At 41.4% G+C, this 19,970-nt stretch overlaps 1 protein-coding gene across 2 annotated transcripts in view; it reads right to left on the bottom strand.

Annotated features, from left to right (window-relative positions):
- Mtap (methylthioadenosine phosphorylase) overlaps positions 1-19,934 on the bottom strand; it is a 75,372-nt gene extending 55,438 nt beyond the window's left edge. The window contains exons 1-2 of one of the 2 annotated variants that reach the window (XM_060365836.1): positions 19,837-19,934; positions 1,687-1,768 (exon numbers count right to left, since the gene is read on the bottom strand). In XM_060365836.1, the coding sequence (XP_060221819.1) occupies positions 1,687-1,768; positions 19,837-19,919 (165 nt within the window). In that variant the 5' untranslated portion in view covers positions 19,920-19,934. The remainder of the gene's footprint in view (positions 1-1,686; positions 1,769-19,836) is intronic. The other variant, XM_060365837.1, reaches the window with a different exon arrangement.
- Between the last annotated feature and the right edge of the window lie 36 nt (positions 19,935-19,970).

Below are 19,970 nucleotides of genomic sequence, written 5' to 3'. Positions count from 1 at the left end.
CTGTCATGTCCAGAAGACACTTCTTTGCTCTTGTCTTTCCTGACCTCTGGCCTTTGTAATTCTTCCTTGCCCTCTTCTGTGATGCTCCCTGGGCCTCTGGGAGAGGACTTGATACAGATGTCCTGTTAGTGACAAAGCACTCCACTGATACTCATCCTCTGTGCTTTGACCAATTGTGAGTTCTGTTAACTGACATCCACTGTGGAAACAGCTAATTGAGGCACCTAGCTGATGGTGGCTTCCAGGTTCTCCCACATCCTCCTAGCCAGCACACACCGTGCCCTACCCTGAACGCCACAGCCCAGCTGCTCTTCCCTCTAGAATCTAGCCATTTTGGCTACATGGTCCTTTCTTGGCCCTTTTGTCTCTTGACTCAGGCTGCCTCTTGGTTGGCTGTTCTCTTCTTGTTCTCCTCACATGGCCCAACTTGGTCTAGCCATGCTCACTCTGGAGTCACCCAGATGTCTCTGTCTCTGCCTCTAGATATGCTTTCCTTTTTATCTACAATAAGCCTTCTCCTCCACCATACCTAGGAGCAGTCATGTCCTTCTTTTTATTTTTTATTTTTCATTTTCATTCATTTGAAAAAGAAACTCCTTATTGATGGGTAGAGAGATAAAATTAAGAGGGCAGCTTGATACTGTCTATTTAGCTGAATATTAGTAATTGGTTCTCACCTGGGTCTGTGAACTTCCCATACTTGAGTTTTCGGCCAAACTTACATGATTATGATTATGTTTATGATTATTATGATTATGTTTCCCTCTGTGGGGTAGGCTTTAAATTCAACCAGACGTGCTTTATTTTTTATCATCACAACAATGTGCCAATATTGTACTCATGGGCATATATTGTCATCAGTAGTTATTGCATTTCACAGGGTTCACAGCTGGGTAAGGCTGTTGACGACAACCCCTTATCCTCCAACAGCTTACGTAGAACCTGGAACTATGAAAGTCAGCTGGCATGGAGGAAGCTTCCTGGTCAACATCAACTTGAGTTCTTTATGACCTGTGACAGTGTTTCAGTAATGGGGTCCTGCCATCAAGTTCTGGTGGGCAATCAAGAACAGTGACAACAGTTTATATTGTTTTGATGGTCTCTGGGACACCTCTGAGAAGCAACTCAGGGAAGTTATCCCATACCTGGCACTGAGATTTTTTTTTTTTTGGCAACCTATGATCCTTAGATAAACATAATCCCCTATGTAGGGTAACTGTTATTAAACTCTTTATATAAATACATATTGTGGGGCACAGGAACCGTGTGACCAGGGAAACTGTCCTGGAGCTAGAGTGAGGTCAGGATGTGTCCAAACCCCCCAAATCTCAATCTTGAGGCCAGCAAGAATAAGGATCGCTCCCTCCCTGTTCTGTGCCTGCGTGCCCCAGCAAACATAGTCTTGGACCCTCACCTCTACCATTCTCAAGGTAGTCACATAACCTGGGGACCAGGACATGTCCAGCCAGCACCTGGAACTCCTCCATGCAAATGAAGCATCCCAAACACCTCAGCCCCAGACAATGATTACACTCATCTGAAAACCCTTATCCCCTTCCTCAAGATTTATATAGCCCTATTTCCCCCAATAAAGAGAGCTGTGTCACTGGAAGAGCTGTGTCTCTAAAAGGACTGGAGCATGGAAAGAGCTGTATCAGAGATGGCACCCTCCCCCCAGGTACTCACTGCACGATTGAAGTCCTGCTGACCCACTTGTGTACAACACTGGTGCCTAGATGCTCTGAAGGGAAGAAGAAGACCCTGGACCCTGGAATGACAACATATATATTAATTTAGGCTTCCACATGGCCTTTTCAAACATCCTCTGTCTCAGATCATCTCCACCTCTTCCCTTGCTCTACCCTCTCATCCCTCTCTCCACTTACTCCTCCCACCCCAGCATTTCTCTTTTCCAGGCCATATCACCTATGCTCTGCTCTCCCTTGAGGTCTTTCCCCTTCCCACCTGTGTTCTTGTTCTGATTTCCTGGATTCACAAGTACTCCAACTTAAACATACACATCTAAAGATTCCATGGTAAGATCCAGGTATGCGTGAGAATATGTAATCTGGGTTATCTCACTTAGAATAATGTTTTCCATCTCCATCCATTTACTTAAAAATTTCATTCTTTCTTTATAGGTGAATAAAGATCCATTGAATATAAGTGGATTTTTTATATATAAATCCATTATATATTAATATATATAATTATACCATATCCTCATTTTCCATTCATCAGGTAATGGATGTCTAAGCTCTTCTCACATCCTAGCTATTGTGAATAAAGCAGCTACCAATATGAATGAGCATGTGTCTCTGTAGTAGGGTATAGTATTTTGGCTGTATGTCTGAAAGTAGTATATTTGGGTCATAGGATAGATCTATTTCTAGTTTTCTGATGAACGCAACACTGATTTCCGTCCTGTCTGCACCAATTTGCACTTCTGCCAAAGTGTATGAGGTTCCCAATTTTCTACATCCTTGCTAGTTTTTTTTTTAAATTTTATTTTTATTCATTCTTACTGGGATAAAAAAAAGTCCTAGAGTAGTTTTAAGTTGCATTTCTCAAATGGTGAGAGGTGAAAACATGCTTTAAAATATTTTGTAGTCATTTAAATATATTTTTTTTCTTTTGAAATCTCAATGTTCAGTCCCATAGAGTTTATTTGGGTAGTTTATTTTTATGGTGTTAAGCTTTTAAGTTTTTAGTGTGTTCTAGACACTGGCCATCTGTCAGATGTATAGCTGGCAAAGATCTTTTCCCCATTGTGTAGGCTGCGTTAACAGTTTCCTTTGCAGTACAGAAGCTTTTTAATGTCAGGAAATTTCACTTGCTCATTGTTGGTCTTATACCTGGGTCAACAAGAGTTCTAGTCAGAAAGTTCTTACCCGAGTCTACATTGTGACCTGTGTCTGTCTTCTACTTTTCCCTCTAAAAATTTCACGTCTGACTTTGAGATCTTTAATCCACGTGGAATTGATCTGTGTAAGGCTGAAAAGGATCAAGTTTCATTTTTCTACATGTAGATATACAGTTTTCCTAACACTGTTAAAGATGCTGTCTTTTCTTTTATATATGATTTTAGTGTCTTTATAAAAACTCAGGTGGCTGTAGATGTGTGGACTTATATCTGGGTCCTCAGTTCTACTCCATTGACAACATTCTTGGTTTGGTGCCAGTATAATGCTATTTTTACAACTATGCCTCTGCAGTATCATCTTAAATCAGCTATGATGATACCACCAGCACAGTTTTTATTGTTCAGGCTTGTTTGGCTCTCTGAGCTCTTTTGTTCTTCCATATGAATTGTATTATTGTTTTAAAAATTTCTGTGAAATATTGAATTAGGATTTGACGAAGATTGCATTGAATCTGTAGACTGCTTTCGATAGTATGATCGTTTTCATAATATTAATCCTGCCAATCCATGGATATGGGGAGTCTTTCCATCTCCCAGTGTCTTCTTCCATATCTTTCTCTGGTGTTTTAAATTTTACATTTTAGAGGTCTTTTGCTTCCTAGGTTTGGTTTATTTCAAGGCATTTATTTATTTGAGGCTGGTGTGAAAGGTATTGTTTTCTCGAATTCTTTTTTGATATTTTTGTCTCTGGTATATAGGAAGACTACTAAAGCCAAACATCTTTATAATCTTTATTTTTATATCTATGAGTGTTTCGCCTGCTTGGGGTGGAGTTCAGGGAGTTGCTAGCCACCATGCGGGTGCTGGGAACCAAACCTGGGTCTTTAACCACCAAGCCATCTCTCTATGTATAACCCAGACATCTTAATGGCCTCTTTATAAATTCAGAATCTCTCCTTCATAGTTTTAATGAAAAGGGAGAAGATATTGGGAAATAACTAGAAGACCTTTCTTCTAGTGGGTGGAATTTTCTCCTTTCTTTTCTTTTCATCTTTTTCTCATTTCTTTCTTTTTTTCTTCCTTCTTCCTTCCTTCCTTCCTTCCTTCCTTCCTTCCTTCCTTCCTTCCTTCCTTCCTTCTTGAGGTAGGGTTTCTCTGTGTAGGCTTGGCTGTCAGGCTGGCCTCGAAATCACAGAGATCCACCTGCCTCTGCCTTCCTTCGTGCTAAGATTACAGGCATGCACCACCACTCCCAGCTAGAATTTCTCCTTTCAATGATCTGAGCATTTCGAAAATATTTGTATTTTGGAACGAATAAACCAATGGAAGAAAAATTGGATGACACCAACAGAACATGGGGTGAGATCCCAGAGAAACACAGAGACACGGGACCAGAAGCACTTTCAGAGATCATTGTCATATACTCAGACAGAGACTTGAGGCTACAGGAAAGGAGGGAAGAATAGAAACACTAGAATACACAGTAGTAGTTGTGGAGAACCTCATGGAGAACAAGTTCTTGTGGCCCCGATTTCTAAACAAAGTAGGAGATAGGGGATACATGGTTAAGGGGTACATGCACACGGTAGGGGCATGGCACGGCTGTGTTGGTCTGGAGCGCAGGGTCCACTCCCCTTCAGGGCATCCAGGACATCCAGGCATCGATGTGTTCAGGTTCTGAGCTTGACGGGATGAAGCTTAGCCAGGTGGTCGGGTCTGCAGGATCCTGATTCAGCAGTGAGTTTGGTGCTGTGTGTGTGTGTCTCACCATCTTCGATACTGCACTTTCAGTGTTACATCTCCTTTAGTGACACAAATCTCCCAGCTCTTCTTATTGGAGGTGGGGCGGAATAGGGGCTGTATAAACCCTGGGGAAGTGGATAGGAATTTTTGGGTGAGTGACCATCCTTGTCTGGGATTGGTAATGCTTCGTTCGAATGAAGAGGAAGTCCGGGTGCTAGGCTTTGTGCACCTGGGCATGCAGGCACAGAACAGGGAGGGAAGGATCCTTACTCCTGCCAGTCTCAAGATTGAGACTTTTGAGGTTTAGACACATCTGGACCTCACTCTAGCTCCATGCTGGTTTCTCCAGTCACACAGTTCATGTGTCCCACATGGATGTGTGATGTTTCAAACTAGGGACCATGACCCTAAAATGATACTAGTTTGCAAAGGTTTATATTCTACTTGGCTAGGCTCCTGTAGAAAAAACAAGATAGGCCCTAAAGGAATTGAGGCCATTTTGGGGGAAATACAAATTCATGTTATCAATCACAGGACTCAAGACTTGCAGGAGAAAAATGAAGCTTGGAGGAAGTTGGGTGATAAGTGAAAGTGGAGGCAGGGTCGAGGACCAGGAGGACTCAGAGGAATCTAAGAACAATAAAGCTAGGGCTTGATGTGAAAAGTGGAAGTTGAGAAGGACCCAGAGGGAAGCCAGTAAGCTCAAGGCTTTAGATAAAGGAGTCACGGCAAGAAAAGTTACAGCAAGATACAGGAAGTGGGCAGCTGAGTGAGATAACCAGATAGGGAAGAGAGTCTTGGTGTGTGTGCTGTTCACAGTCATAGCATCTCTAGGTTACTGTGATTGGTCCAGTGATTGGCCCAACTTAGGGCAGGAGGTGCATCATGGTTTGTACTGAGCTCTGCTTGATACTGTTAGTCATACAGGTTGTAGAGGCAAATTGGCCTCTGATGAGCAGAGGGGACCCAGGAGAATGCCATCCTTCACGGTTGTCCTGTGGTGAGTTGGGATTGGAAGACTATCCATTGTTTAGAGAGAAGACAGATACAACTTAAACAAAGGCAAGGAAGTGGGAAAGATCACCTTCGATAAGGTTGAGGTTGTAGTGGAATTTGTTAGTACTTAAGTATTTCAGAGTATAGTAGAAAATGTCCACGTGAAATCACAGCCTTTAGGAGACTGAGGAGTTGGATTGCTGGGAAATCAAGGCCAGCCTAGGCTACATAGAAAGTTTCAGGCCTTTCCAGCCTGTACAGTGCAACCAGCTAACTAGCCAACCAACCAACCAACCAACCAAACAAACAAAAAAAATCCACAACCAATCCCCCACTTTGCCTAAAATAATAGAATTCTGGGTAACATGGAGGGTGAGACAGTCCCTCTATTTGTCAGGTCCAAAAGGAAACTCCAATTCCCTAAACTCCAAAACGCAGACCAAATATCCAGAAATGAGCTCAGCCTGGACCATAGGAGAATTTCTAGCAGTTAGAGAAAAGCCAGCATTCCTTAGGAACTTGTGAGGCCATTTCCCATCTACCAAAACGTGTAATTTCCCTTACCTCTGGCAGAAGGGACATATATGGCTTACCTGTTGTACCTGTCAGCGTATCAAGGCTCACAGTGGCCTCCAGGCTTCCTTGGCATCACAAATAGCTGTACACATTTCAGAGTACAAGCCAGCATTCTAGTCCTTCTCACCTCCTCCTCCACCCTAAACTCTCTTCAGCTCATGGGCTTTCTTCCCCAAGTGCTCAATTCTCCTTATAACCCTGTTATATTCTCTCTCACACCTCTCCCTCTCTCTCCTCATGCTTCTTTCTCTATGTTTTCTCTATTCTCCATGCCCTGCTATTCTTCCCTCTTTCACAGATAGCGCTGCCAAGGTCCAGTCTGTTGGTCATATTCAGTGTACTTTTTTCTCTCTCTGCTCTGGACTCTTCCAGATACCTCCTGGTTGTTCTCTCTCTCTCTCTCTCTCTCTCTCTCTCTCTCTCTCTCTCTCTCCTGCAATAAAAACCTTCCCCTCAATCATACCATGGAGTGGTCATGTCATCAGTTTATATACTCTTATAAAGTAGAAAACCAGAATAAAAAAATAGACTCTCAGGGAGAGAAAGAGCTTTAGAAATTTTCCTGGTATTGATTTAATACATTAAAAGATACTTTAAAAGTACAGGGGGGAAAAAAGACCATAGATTCATGGGAAAGAAGCCAAGCTGAATACGATTCCAATCATGCTGTTCTCCATCCTTTGGGAAGGGAACCAAAAGCATCCTCCAACCCTGCAAAAAGAGACCACAGATCCTACCCTCAGGAGAAGCACACAGCACTCACAAGCTTCAAAGCCAATTGTGTGTTTTGGTAAGCAACAATTTCTCTAGTAGATGGGTCAGCATTGGACCCAAATCCCATTTTGTTATTTTGCAGGACTCAGTGGGCAGGGGTATGGGTACCAGCACGGGAAGAATCTTGTAAATCTAAGCCTCCCTTGGGAGCATGGATTTGAAGAACTTCTGAGAGACAAGGAACCTCAATTTAATCTTCCATAGCCTCAAGACAAGAGAGAGCCTTGGGAGGCAGTTGTGGAGAACAGGAAGGCAAGCTGATAAGTGGAAGTGGACCTGGCATGAGTCTTGACTCCATTAGCAAAGTGCACATGGAAGAGTAGCCCTTGGCTGCCAGGAGCAGATCTCTTTTCACATAGCGCATGGTATAAATAGACTTATGGGACAGGGGTCACCTGATTATGTCAACAGAAGCTCAAAAGGCCTTTGTCAAAGGTCAAAATACCTTCCTGACAAAAGCCCTGAAGAAACTAGCAATAAAAGAAATGTCTCAACACAGTAGAGTCTGCATACAACTTACATTAAATTAATGGTGAAAAAGTGAGAGCATTTTCTCTAACTTCAAGAACAAGGGAAGGGTGTTCATTCTCCCTTCTTACTCAATATGATGCTTAAGGTTTTAGGTATAGAAATAAGACAAGAGAGGGAAAGAAAGAAAGCAGTGTGTACCTATTTGTATAAAGATGATCTCATACTTAATAGACGTTCAAGACTGTACTAGAAAGCTCTTAGATGTGACAAACACTTTCAAGCCAAGGAGCAGGAACAAATTAACACACAGAAGTCAGCAGCTCATCTATACAGTGTAAGTAAAGAACATGCTGGGGGGAGGGCAGATAGTTTTCTGTTCATAGGAGCATAAAAACAAAATACCTAGGAATAAGACTAACCAAGAAGGCAAAAGATCTCTACAATGAAAACTTTAACACACACACACACACAAAGAAACTGAGAAAGACCTACTCTGCTCATGGTTTGACAGGCACTATACTGTAAAAATAGACGTACTACCGAAAGTGGTATACAGATTTGATAAAGTTCTATCAAAACTCCACTAAAATTCCTTTGGAGAAATTAAAAAATAAAATGATAAACTTATACAAAGCAGAAGACCCAGAAGGGCCAAACTAATCCGAAGCAGAATAAAAATGCTGAAGGTGCTATAATACCTGAGTTTGAACAGACCACAAAGCCATAGGCAAAGACAGCTTGGTACTGATCCGGAGACAGGCAAGCCATGGTATAGAACCTACAGCCTTCCAGTGTCTGGCTATGCAAGCCTGAAAGCCAGAGTTCAGATTCCCAGGGCTCACGTACAACCTGAGCAGGTGTGGTGACTGCCTATACTCAGAAGCAGAGACAGGATCCCCAAAGCAAGTCTAGCTAGCTGAGTAAGTGAGCTTGAGGCTCAAGTGAGAGACACTGCCTCCAAATGTAAGCTGAAGAGAGATCAACAAAGACACTCAGTGTCTGGCTTCCATATGTGCAGGCTCATATGAACACACACATATCCAAAATAGTCCTCATAAAGCACTGGGAAAAATGGAACAGAATAATTTTTTTGTTAATGTAGCTATTTCAATCAATGTGTGTGTGTGTGTATAGTGATAACATTCATGCAAATTATACAAAATATTCATACAAAATTATGCTTTGTACTGTGATGTTCCAGCTTTATTTCTTTTCATTGATTTCATTGTTTTTGGCTACTTAGGGTCTTGTATTTCCATATAAAGTTTCAGATTTTTTATTTTTCTATGGAGAGTGCCATTTGGATTTTGATATGGATGACATTCAATTAATAGAGTACCTTCAGTATGATGGACATATCTATGATGTTAACTTTTTCAGTTCAAGAACACACAAAGAACTTTCATTTACGTATGCCATCTTTAATTTCTTCCACCAATGATTGTTGGTTTTTAGTGTATAGATCTTTTACCTGTTCTTAGTTGGATTTAGTCTAATAATTTTGTTTTTCCTATTTTTGTAAAATATATAACCCACAATTTGATTGAAAGTTTTTAATCATGACAGATATTTTCTGTTTTTTTTTTCATAGATTTAATTTTAAAGTTTAATTTTTTTACATGATAGTAGGATGTCCATTTTCCCCCATGTTGGGACCAGTGATGATGAAAATGAGTGAAGTGTCTTTAACGGAAAAGCTAATAAAGTATCCTCTTCCCACCGAACTACGAATATTAGACATATCTTGCTCTCTTTACTCTTGTCTAACCCTTATTTTAAGAGTTTCAAGTATACAAAGCACTTGACTTAAAAGGAAGCATTGAGCTGTCCTCTCCATGACTGGCTACATCATTTCTGCACCCCTCCTCCCTCTCCCTTCCTCTCTTCTTTCTTTCCCCATCTTTCCTTTCTTCTTCCTATCTTATTTCTCTATCCTCTTCCCCTCTCTCCAGAAGTTGCTTTGGCAACTGAATGGGTCACTGAGAAACACTTTGAAACTTATCTCCACCCAATCTTGTCTTGAAATTCTTCCTTCTTTTTCTTTTTCTTTTCCACATTGACCAGTTTCAAAATTCATTCATCTTGAATGGTTCAGCATAAATTCATATTCATTTAACTGAGTTAATTATTTTTGTTTTGGTTTAAACAAAACATGTAGGGGGGGCAGTTGGTTAGGAGACATGGCTCCTGATGTTCTATGACACAATGGGATAAAGAGTCAAGTAATTCAGAATAGAGAGGATTTTCAGTCCTTAACAAAGAAATGATAAATGTTAGAAGTGGTAGACATGTCAATCATAATGATATGACCATCACCCTGTACTGATGCATTGCCTTATGCAATTATTTCATGTCATTCAAAAATAAAAAAAGAGCATTAGGCGCTATGGAGTCTGAACAGCAGAGGGCAGTAAATTGAGCCCTTCCTTAATGGGCTTTCAACATAGTCTAGCACTTCAGTAGTATTAGTTTCCCATGTGAAAGAGAAAGATGCAGAGTGTGAAAAATGCTTAACGTAAAGGCCTGTTCTAAAGTGGTAAATGTGTTGTGTTGTAATATACATCAGTTAGTTGTAGAATAATGCTTCAGCCCTGGGTTCCTTCCAGATCCTGACCGAGGTTCATAGACGTCAAGTACCTATGACCAGCAGGTGGCAGCATTGCTCACGAGTCAGGAATATAAAATCAGATTTTTGAAGGAGAAATAGCCTCTGAAAAGCTCTACCCTGCAGGGTATCAAAGCAGATGCTGAGACTCATAGCCAAACTTTGAGCAGAGTGCAGGGGATGTTATGAAAAAAGGGGAAAATAGAAAGACCTGGAGGGGACAGGAGCTCCACAAGGAGAGCAAACAGAACCAAATAATCTGGGGGCTTTTCTGAGACTCATACTCCAACCAAGGACCATTCATGGAGATAACCTAGAACCTCTGCACAGATGTAGCCCATGGCAGTTCAGTGTCCAAGTAGGAACCCTAGTAAGGGGAACAGGGACTGTCTCTGACATGAACTCAGTGGCTTGCTCTGTGATCACCTTCCCCTGAGGGGGGTGGGGGGAGAAGCCTTGCCAGGCCATAGAGGAAGACAATGCAACTAGTCCTGATAAGACCTGATAGATTAGGCTCAGATGGAAGGAGAGGAGGACCTCCCCTATCAGTGGATTAGGGGAGGGGCATGGGAGGAGATGAGGGAGGGAGTGTTGGATTGGGGGGGAATGAGGGTGAGGGCTACAGTTGGGATACAAAGTGAATAAACTGTAATTAATAAAAAATAAATTGATTTTAAAACAAATAGGAAGAAATGCAAATAAAATGCACTGTGAAGTGGCAATTAAAAGCTTTAGTGGATTAAAGACAGATTTTTGGTTTTAGAAAAAAAAATATGTCAGAGTAGGCCTCTGGAAGGATACGAGAGGGGCTCTTGCTTAGGCTCCTAGCAGCAGGGGTCTGGAGGGACACCCTCTTACTAGACCAGACTCCTGGTGGAGGGAGGAGAACACCAACCCACCCACAAAACTTTCATCCAAAGCTCACCCTGCCTATAAGACCTGCAGGGACAAAGATAGGACAGATAGGGCAGAGATTGAGAAAATGTCCAACCAGTGTCTGGCCTGTCCCGAGACACAAGCTATAGAAAAGAGTCAAATCCTGACCTATGTGCTCTGCAATACATGTAGCTAATGGGCAGCTCAGGCTTCGTGTAGGTGCCCTAGTAAGGGGAACAGGGGCTGTCCCTGACTTGGTCTCTGTCGTCTGCTTTTAGATCACCTCCCCTTGACAGGACTGCCTTACCAGGTCGCAGGGAAGAGGACAAATTTAGTCCTCATGCAACTCGATGAGCTAAAGTGGGTGGGTGGGGCTCCCTTTTTCTGAGGAATAGGAGAGGGTGTTGGGGAGGGAGGGTGAGACTGGAAGGAGAGGAGGAAGGGGGCTACCACTGGAATGTAAAGTAAATAAACAAAGAGTGAAGAAGGCAGGAGAAAAAAGCAAACACAAACAAACTTAACTTTTAATAAATTTAATTTAGTTTATTAAAAAAATGTATAGGGAATGAAACTTTGTTTAAAAACTAGAGAAATAAAATTATCATTAAACAAAAGATTAAAACTTCTTATGTTGTAAGTGCAAAACAAAGGGACATAGAATTTTAACCACAAGTACATGATCTGTTTTGAAGCAAGTGGCAACTAAAGTGTCAAAAGTTACATTTAATCCTTAAAAAAAATTGGACTGTAACTGATGGAAATCATTTGTGTTTTGCCACAAACTTTTGGAACACTCCTTTATCAGCCTGTGACCAGTCAATTCACTGGTGTCAGCTGGAGAAAGACCGTTCACACAGACACAATACTCTTGAACTGGTGATTAATTGTATGGACTGACTTGCCTGCTGTCCTGAATAAATTATCCAAGTATCCACACAGGGCCTCATGTAGTCTCAGATCACTTTTTTTTTTTTTTTTAACATTTAGTTACCTTAGTTGGATATTTGTAATCAGATAAAACCAGGAACAGTGTCTGAAGTACAAGCGCTGGTAGTACAAACGAAAATGCAGACACACTGGTTTCTGAGAGTGACCGGCCCTGACCCGAAACTTCAAACATGCCTGTGAAACTTCTATCCGGGTATAGGAGCAGATGCCAGACCTGCACAGAGCTTCTCTTTAGAGCCACCATTTTTTAGTCATGTAGATAAGTAATACCTGCTTGAATGGGAATGAAAGACATTCCGCTGCATTTTTATGTATGACAAAAAGAAAAAAAAAACATATCTCCCAGCCTTTGCTGTTTGATTTCTCACGGGAAGCACAACTTGGATTTCACTGCAATGACAAAGAGCACTAGACAAAACAAGAGGGCATATTTGGTTAAACTGCTGTGTGCACTGAAAGAAACTGCCTAGTAGGGTTATCAGAGGGTCAGGCCTCTCATGTCTGTTTTCACCAAGTCTGAATCAGGCGAATGTAGATTCAGGAAGGCCAGTTGGAGGTAGTCTTTGAACTGCACTATTTTCCCAAAATCACTCTTTGGGAGACTATTGCAAGACTGCATTTGATTATCAACTGAAAGACACGTAAGAGAAGGACTAGCAACGTTGAGGAATGGCCAGGTAGGAGGGAATGAGCTTTGGATTTGGTTTGATTCCCTGGTCCGTGCGAAGGAGTTGCATGGAAAGTTGTAAATATGTCCAGGAGGTGGTGACACACACCTTTGATCCCAGTCCTTAGGAGGAAGAAGCAGGTGAATCTGAGTTCAAGGCTATAAAGCCAGTTCTAGGACAGCCAGGACTATACAGAAAAACCCTGTTTTGAAAAAAACAAAACAAACAAACAAAAACAGCTGAGGAGGAGGAAAAGGAGGAGGAGGAAAGTTGAGACTATGAAGGGAGAATGACAAAGCACTTCTGCTTTGGAGAAGTTTTAGCAGGCGTCAGTTTAGTAAGAGCAAGATATTATACGTGATCTCAGGGCGTGTTAGGTTTAGCACAGCCAGGGGTGAAAGAGACTTTCTACGTGTTCACAGATAAGAAAAGGGCAAAGGGAGGCTCTCAAGATGTGTGGCTGAGGCCAGGCTAGAGGACGTATACCGAAGACATCAGAGTGTGGAGCAGTGTGTTACATTTGCAGAAATGCCATTGTCGAAGTGTGATTTGAGCATGGACTACGTGTTTAGAGGGCAGTGAGAAATGAAGTCCGGCTAGTGGTCAGAGGTCAGAGTGCAGCATTGTGGGAGGAGCCTGGGCAGCATTTCTGAAACAGTCAAGTTTCCTTTGGCTCACCCAGTGATTTTTGTTTTTAAAATAATGTATTGGGCTGAGGAGATGGATCAGTGGATATAGTCTTTGCCATGTAAGTTCAAAGACCAGAGTTCAGATTTCCAGAACCCATGTAAAAGCTGAGCAGATGTAGCTTACCTGTAATTTGAGCACTTTGAGCCAGAGGCCACAGAATCCCTGGGACAAAGCCGGCTACCCTAGGCTAGATGATCAGTAAGCTCTGGATTCAATTGGGAGACCACGCTTTACTATATGAGGTGGAGAATGACCGAAGAAGACATGAGACATAAAATTCAGGCTTCTACATGTCTGTACACAGACGAATACACAATTGCACCCCCTCCCATACAAAATAAATGTCAACTTTTAAAATTTGGTATCTTTTAAGTAGGAAAACCTGAAGTTTGAGGATTTCCAGGGAAGTTGCACTGTCTAGTGCTTCAATTCTGTAATCTAGTATAGTATCCATGGGCGACACTCAATGTCCTTCTGGTCCCAGACGCTCTCCATCCCATTCAGCCATCGACATTATCTTGAATACTATGTGCACTGGCATCTCGGATCTTTCTACATTCTCTCGGAGGAGCTCCGCTTTTATGCCACAGGACATGCACTGCATGTTTGCTCTTTAGCCAGTTGATTCGGACTCATATTTTTGTCAGGAGGATAAATTGAAGGAAGAGATAAATTGAAGGAGGATATAATAAATTTTAATCTTTTAACAAAAGTTTCATTTTAAGTAGTTATCGTTTACATGTAAGGACGGTTGAGCATCATTACGTTTTACTGCTAAATTCTCTTAGACAATAGATTCTGTTCTTTAGAAATTTAGTCTCTGATATTGTTATGGAGGAGTGGCTCATTTTCAGGCAAGTGTGCTTTATTGCTTTTACGTGAGCCCTTTAAGAAGAAGTCTCATTCTAGTGTGGCATGTCCTATAAACATCGGCAGATGTCCCCACTGGAACTGATAATGCGGAATTAAGATTCAGGTATTGACACGCCTGGAAAAGGACTAGAGGGAATGTATGTATTTACTAAGGGAGTGGCTGGTAGAACACAACATTTATTAAAAGGTAGTAAAATAGTTCATGTAGACTGAAATTTGCATCTGAAATTGGCTCTTAATACTAAAGGTTACCTCTCATATGGGGTAATGTATGACTTTCTAGAGGCAAGATGTTATTTTAAACTAGGTTGATGTGCAGACAGACCCAGAGGGTTCCATCCCGGGTTGTGCTTCAGTACCCTGGGAATTAGCACACACCGAACAGAAGCGGCTGTGCTTTGATCCGATTGTGGGATGATGCAGGCCAGGATGAAGTGTCTCACACCGACTAGGGAGTGGGAGACTGGAAGTTAATGATGAGAAGTGGATGAACTCATTCTGTATTCAATGCATGGCCTTTGGTTGGTTTCCAGGGGACTATACTGTAACAATGCTAGTTGGTTTTTAGTGGGAGACTTATGCCAGCTATATTAGGGTTTTCAAGAAAAAGAGAACCAATAGGACACACACACAAGTGTAACCTGCTTGGTCTGTATAATGTTACTTGTACGTTTTCAAGGCTAATCATTTTGGTATTGGATAAGCAATTGATGTGCTCTTCCCTGGGAAAGACTGTTTATTCCCATTCTCATACTACAATGTAAACTGGGGCCTGGGAAGCCAAAATACAAGAGTAAGATCTGTGTGCAGGTAGGACCTGACATTGATCTGAAGTCTAGACTCATACAGAAAGAAATTCTATAGTCTCCATTTATTGTTCTGAGTTTTGAATTTTAAACACTGTTCTTAGAGTCTAACATCGAGTGCTAGAATCCTAAATGCTCTAAGAAGTTATTACAACCATGTAATCGCCAGGCTTTTATATCAGGAAAGTTCAAATGCACGAGTTTAAGTGTATGCTTTGTATAAATTCTCTGAACTACATTAAAAGGAAACACTCGATGGACTCTGGGTATTGAATAATAAAAGAGAACACATAAGGTTTGGAGGGGAACGTAGTAGGAAAAGGGCTGGAGGGAAGTGAATAGGGAGTGTATTTGATCAAAACACATTATATGAATATCTAAATATTAAATAAAACATTTGTAAAATCCCAGAAAACTAAAAGCTACTCAAATTCCTCTTAGCTCACTTGCTGAAGGTGGCAAGCTATAATTTGGCAATAGGTTTCTGTATTAATTTGTAGTCTGGCCTGGTATTGACTTTATTCTCACTACATTCTCTGCATGAATGCATTCTATAGAATATCTACATTAGGTCACAAAGATCTAGTAAAAAGAACCAATTTTATGGCCTGTTGATGGCTTAACATTGTTCTGGATTGTTTGGGGAGGATGAGAAATATAGAAAGGGTCAGTCCACTTTTAGTGAAATTGATTTCTCTACTCAATGCATTGACAGAGGTGGGTCATCTTTTTATTTGTAAACATTTATTTATTACATGTATATGAGTATATGGTTCTCATTTATTTGTGCCAGGTTTCCTTGGAGGCCAGAAGAGGGTTTCGGATCTCCTGGAGTTATGGACGATTATGAGGCATTGTGTGAACCTGGCCCTCTGCAAGAACAGTAAGTGATCTTACCAGCTGAGCCATCACTCTGGTCCTTCAACACTTTTTAAAACTTGACCATATATTGGTGACTAAATGGTACATGTATTTATTATAGCTAAAATTTATTGGTAGTAGGCAATAATAGGAGATCTGATATTGGGACCCTGTTACTATGTGGAGCTTGGGAAAGTGGATCAATCTCAGTGCTACCAACAAGCTCTTCACTCATCCATAAAGAAACAAAGATAACGAATGAGACTGGAGAAGAGCAGGCTTTGACCAGAGAATATGAAGTGATGTGATGAAAGCATCATCACATCATATCATATATATATGATATATATGCTTTCATCACATCACATCATATATATATATGATATATATATACATATATATAGTTCAGCTTCTCATACATATCTGAGGGTGCAGATTACATAGACCAGTTCATGACCATTAATTCAGCAAATTAGTTGTGCCAACACAGCCTTGAGGAATCATACTCAAGGAAGCCAAAGGTTTATAAATGCCAGGCTAGCATACATGGGAAAATGGAGACCTCAAAATGAATTACTCAGAGCAGACGTGGGAAAGATCAGAAAGACAGAGGCTCAGGAAGGCCTATAGTGTGAACGGTTTCTTGGCATAGAGATTTGTTACTGCCTTGAGCATACAAGCAGTCCTCTGCAGACGCTCACGGAGTGAATGAATTAAAAAATCTTCCCTGCCACTGTAACAAAGCAAAACAGAAAGATAAAAACCACAAACTCTTAAAGCAGTTTTAGAGAGAAGTAGTAAAGCCACATGAAGATCATGAAGGAGAGGAAGTAGAAGTTAAAAAAAAAACACCTCAAATATTTTGAAGAAAAAAAGATTTATTTCATTGAAGGATTCAGTCCCCTGACCCCTAAATACTCCCTGTATGTGATGTTCATAATTCTCTGCCAATATGACTGGATTTTGAATCATCTAGGACACACACCTTTGGGTGTGTCTCTGAGGGTATTTCCAGAGAGACTCAGCTGAGGAGGTGAGACCCACTTTGAATGCTAGTCCCATCTTACTCCACAGCTGGGGTCCTAGACCGAATGGAAAGTACAAAAGGACGAAGCTGGAGGCAACTTGCTTTCAGCTACTTCCTGACCGCACACACAATGCTACCGCCAATTTGCCCTTCAAGCCACCATGGCTTGCAGCCCCTAAAGCCATGAGCTGAAGCAAATCTTCCCACAGCTAGTTGGTCATAGTTCTGAGAAAAGTGTATAATAGACTCTGCAGAACAGCGTGTTATGTAGCTGTTCTTATAAGTTATCTCATTGAATTGTTTTATCAGTGTGAAACAGTCAGGAATATGTATTTAATTCTCCTTTGGGGGATGGAGAGACAGTTTAGCTTAGCATTTAAGAGCACTTCCTGCACTTTCATTGGCCCTGGGGTGAGTTCAAAGGACTCATGTCAGGTGTAACTCCAATTCTAGAGGATCTGTCCTCCTCTTCTGGTCTCTGCAGCTACCCACAATCATAATAATGAATGAACGAATTTTAAATTCTCCTTTTGCTTTTGTAACTGTCCAAGATTGGACATTAGGTTATATGGCCCTCAAGCTGCAGGTATCTATCAATGAATGACACAGGTTTTGTCCTTAAGGATTGTACAGTCTAGTGAAGATCAGACTGCAGTTCAAAGCAAGGATCAGAATACGGGTAGCGTGAGAATTCACAGCCACAAGCAACTTAATTTCAACTGGGAATGAATTCCAGTGAGTTTTTGGAAAGGATGAAATCAATGTTTTCTTTTTTCCCCCAAATTTTTTTTTTGAAAATGTCCTTTCTGCTTCTAGCATCTGGATGGAGCTCAGTAGGTGAGAATGTACTCTAACCTTCTATCAGACATTGATATTAAGACCCAGCTCCATTCCCAGAGACTTCAAGAAGCATGCCTCCATGCCCCTCCATGCTCACAGCCACACATCTCCATGGTCATGTCAAGGAAAACCAACACACTGACTCAAAACAACGCACTTTAAGCCTTAAAAGTCACGGTCTGAGATATTGGTCATAAATCTTTGCTCAGGTCAGCTGTTACAGATTTTATGCCAAATAATATCTTCCTGAAAAATGCCCTTTGTCTTAGTGGACACTTTCTTTATGTTCTTCCTAAGTAGAAGTTTTAAAAATGTAAATGTAGGACACTAGGCTTTCTAGAAGACAGTGTAACTTCCAGGTGTCTATCTTATATATCTTCAAGTAATATATGATATCATGTGTTTTATACGTACATTTTCTGTTCAGCAAGCAATACCGCTTTCTATATATTAAATTCAATCTGTCATAAATTATATGTAATTTCCCCTCAGTATAGTATTCAATATAGTTGATGTAATTTACTGTTTTGTACTTTATAGGAGAAATCCCATTAGGAGCGCTCAAAGTGCCTTTTAAAAATAGGTCAAGTTCTTTGGTTTGGTCATTTGGGGGAATTCTAACAATGGGAGCAGTGGTTGTCTCTGGCTCTGTTGCCTGCCTTTGGATCCCTTTCCCCTAGCTGGGCTGCCTTGTTTGGTCTCAGTGGGAGAGAGAACACTTAGGGGGAGATTGGGGTAGGGTGGGACTAGGAGTAGAGGAGGGATGAGCTGGGATAAGGATGTAAAGTGGTTAAATAAATAATTAACTAATGGAAAAATAAGTCAAGAAAAGGCTCTCCCTTGTCACTCTGTCTTAGCTGTAATTTACTGTTTGCATTTCTTTTGGATTGCAATATAATTACATACACTTATACAACATTTAATGATTAAATCAGGGCAGTTAGGCTGGGTTGTAGGGGTGGGCATCTATGCATCTATAATCTCAGCACTGAGGGAGAATAACCTGGTCTTCAAGACCAGCCCAGGTTACATAGAAACCTCGAGAAAAATCAAGGGCAGAGACTCACAACCGCTCTAAGCTCTGAGAAAAAGGAGTGTGGAGGGCTTGGTCCCCCATGGGACATCTAAATCCCCTTCTCCCACCAAGCTTTGGGAGCTACACAGATGTGTAAGATCCTGAGATTGTAGAAGAGTGCTACTTTAAAACAGGGTCTTGTGGACACGGCAGCCATCACACTTATCACTTACCACCACGATTATCTGCAAAATCTGGAGCCCAACACCCTTGCATCATGCTGGTGGGAGGGCTCAGGAGGCCTCAGCCCTCACTGAGGGGCTGTGGGAAGTTAATTGGTTGCCATAGGAGGGCCGTCATTTATCACTGGGTGATAAATTGTTCCAATACATAAGCCTCCCCTCGTGCGAATACAAAGAACCTTAATTAAAGTTAGTGGGTCAAAAAACAAACAACAAACAAACAAACTTCAAAGTAGCAGGGATAGTGTGAGATGAAGAAAGGATCCAGTTGGGGGATGGATGAAAGAGGGCAAGAATGGTAAGTGACATGCTTAGAACACAGCATACCGATATATGAAAATTTCAATGAATAATTAAAACAGCAACAAAACAATACTCAGAGCAGTCAGCGTTCTCGTCTCTTCAAATGTTATTGTTTCTGTGTGTTAGGAACTGCAACGGTTGGGTTTTGATTGCCCTTCTCAACTGCCCACGAAGCGACACCAGTAGCCGGAAGTGACTTCTGCCAAGTAGGGAAGGCCAAACAAAGCAGGCCTGAGTGGCCAGGGACGCTTCCGTTCTGTTACAGGAGCCGCACTGGCTGACCTCCTGTGCTGGGAAGACGGCATGTCCGGAATTTCAGTGGCTAGGGCACTTGCTTGATAGTCTGAGGCAGGATAAAGTGATGGTTTCTGTTACCCGCTGGCCAAACATATTACGCTGTCTGAATTACAAACCAGCCAAGTCAAGCAGCTGCAGAAACTCAACAGTGGACGTAAAGCATCTCAAATGAAAGGCCGTCTCTGAGCAGTTGCTGTTTCCTTCTCCTATTTTAGATCTCTCATTGCAGCTAAAAACGTGAAGGAAAAGACCATGAAGTATTTAAATCTTAACATCTTAAAACATATGAACACAAAGGGTTTTGTTGTTAGGCGTGGATTAGAGAGCATGGATTAGAGTCATTTAAAATGGTGAACAGATACCTGAGATCCACCGAGAGAATGTCATCACAATCTTGTGCTCCTGAGCTGTGAAAGAGAATCTGATGATTGTACCCTAAATTCATCCGCAGGGGGTGTGTCTAGGCAGGAAGCACCCGAGTGAAAGTAAAACTGAT

This window comes from Meriones unguiculatus, chromosome 12 (genome assembly GCF_030254825.1).
Source record: "Meriones unguiculatus strain TT.TT164.6M chromosome 12, Bangor_MerUng_6.1, whole genome shotgun sequence".
Classification (NCBI taxonomy): domain Eukaryota; kingdom Metazoa; phylum Chordata; class Mammalia; order Rodentia; family Muridae; genus Meriones; species Meriones unguiculatus.
Note: the sequence above shows the minus strand (reverse complement) of the source record. Positions and strands in the feature narration are given on the sequence as shown.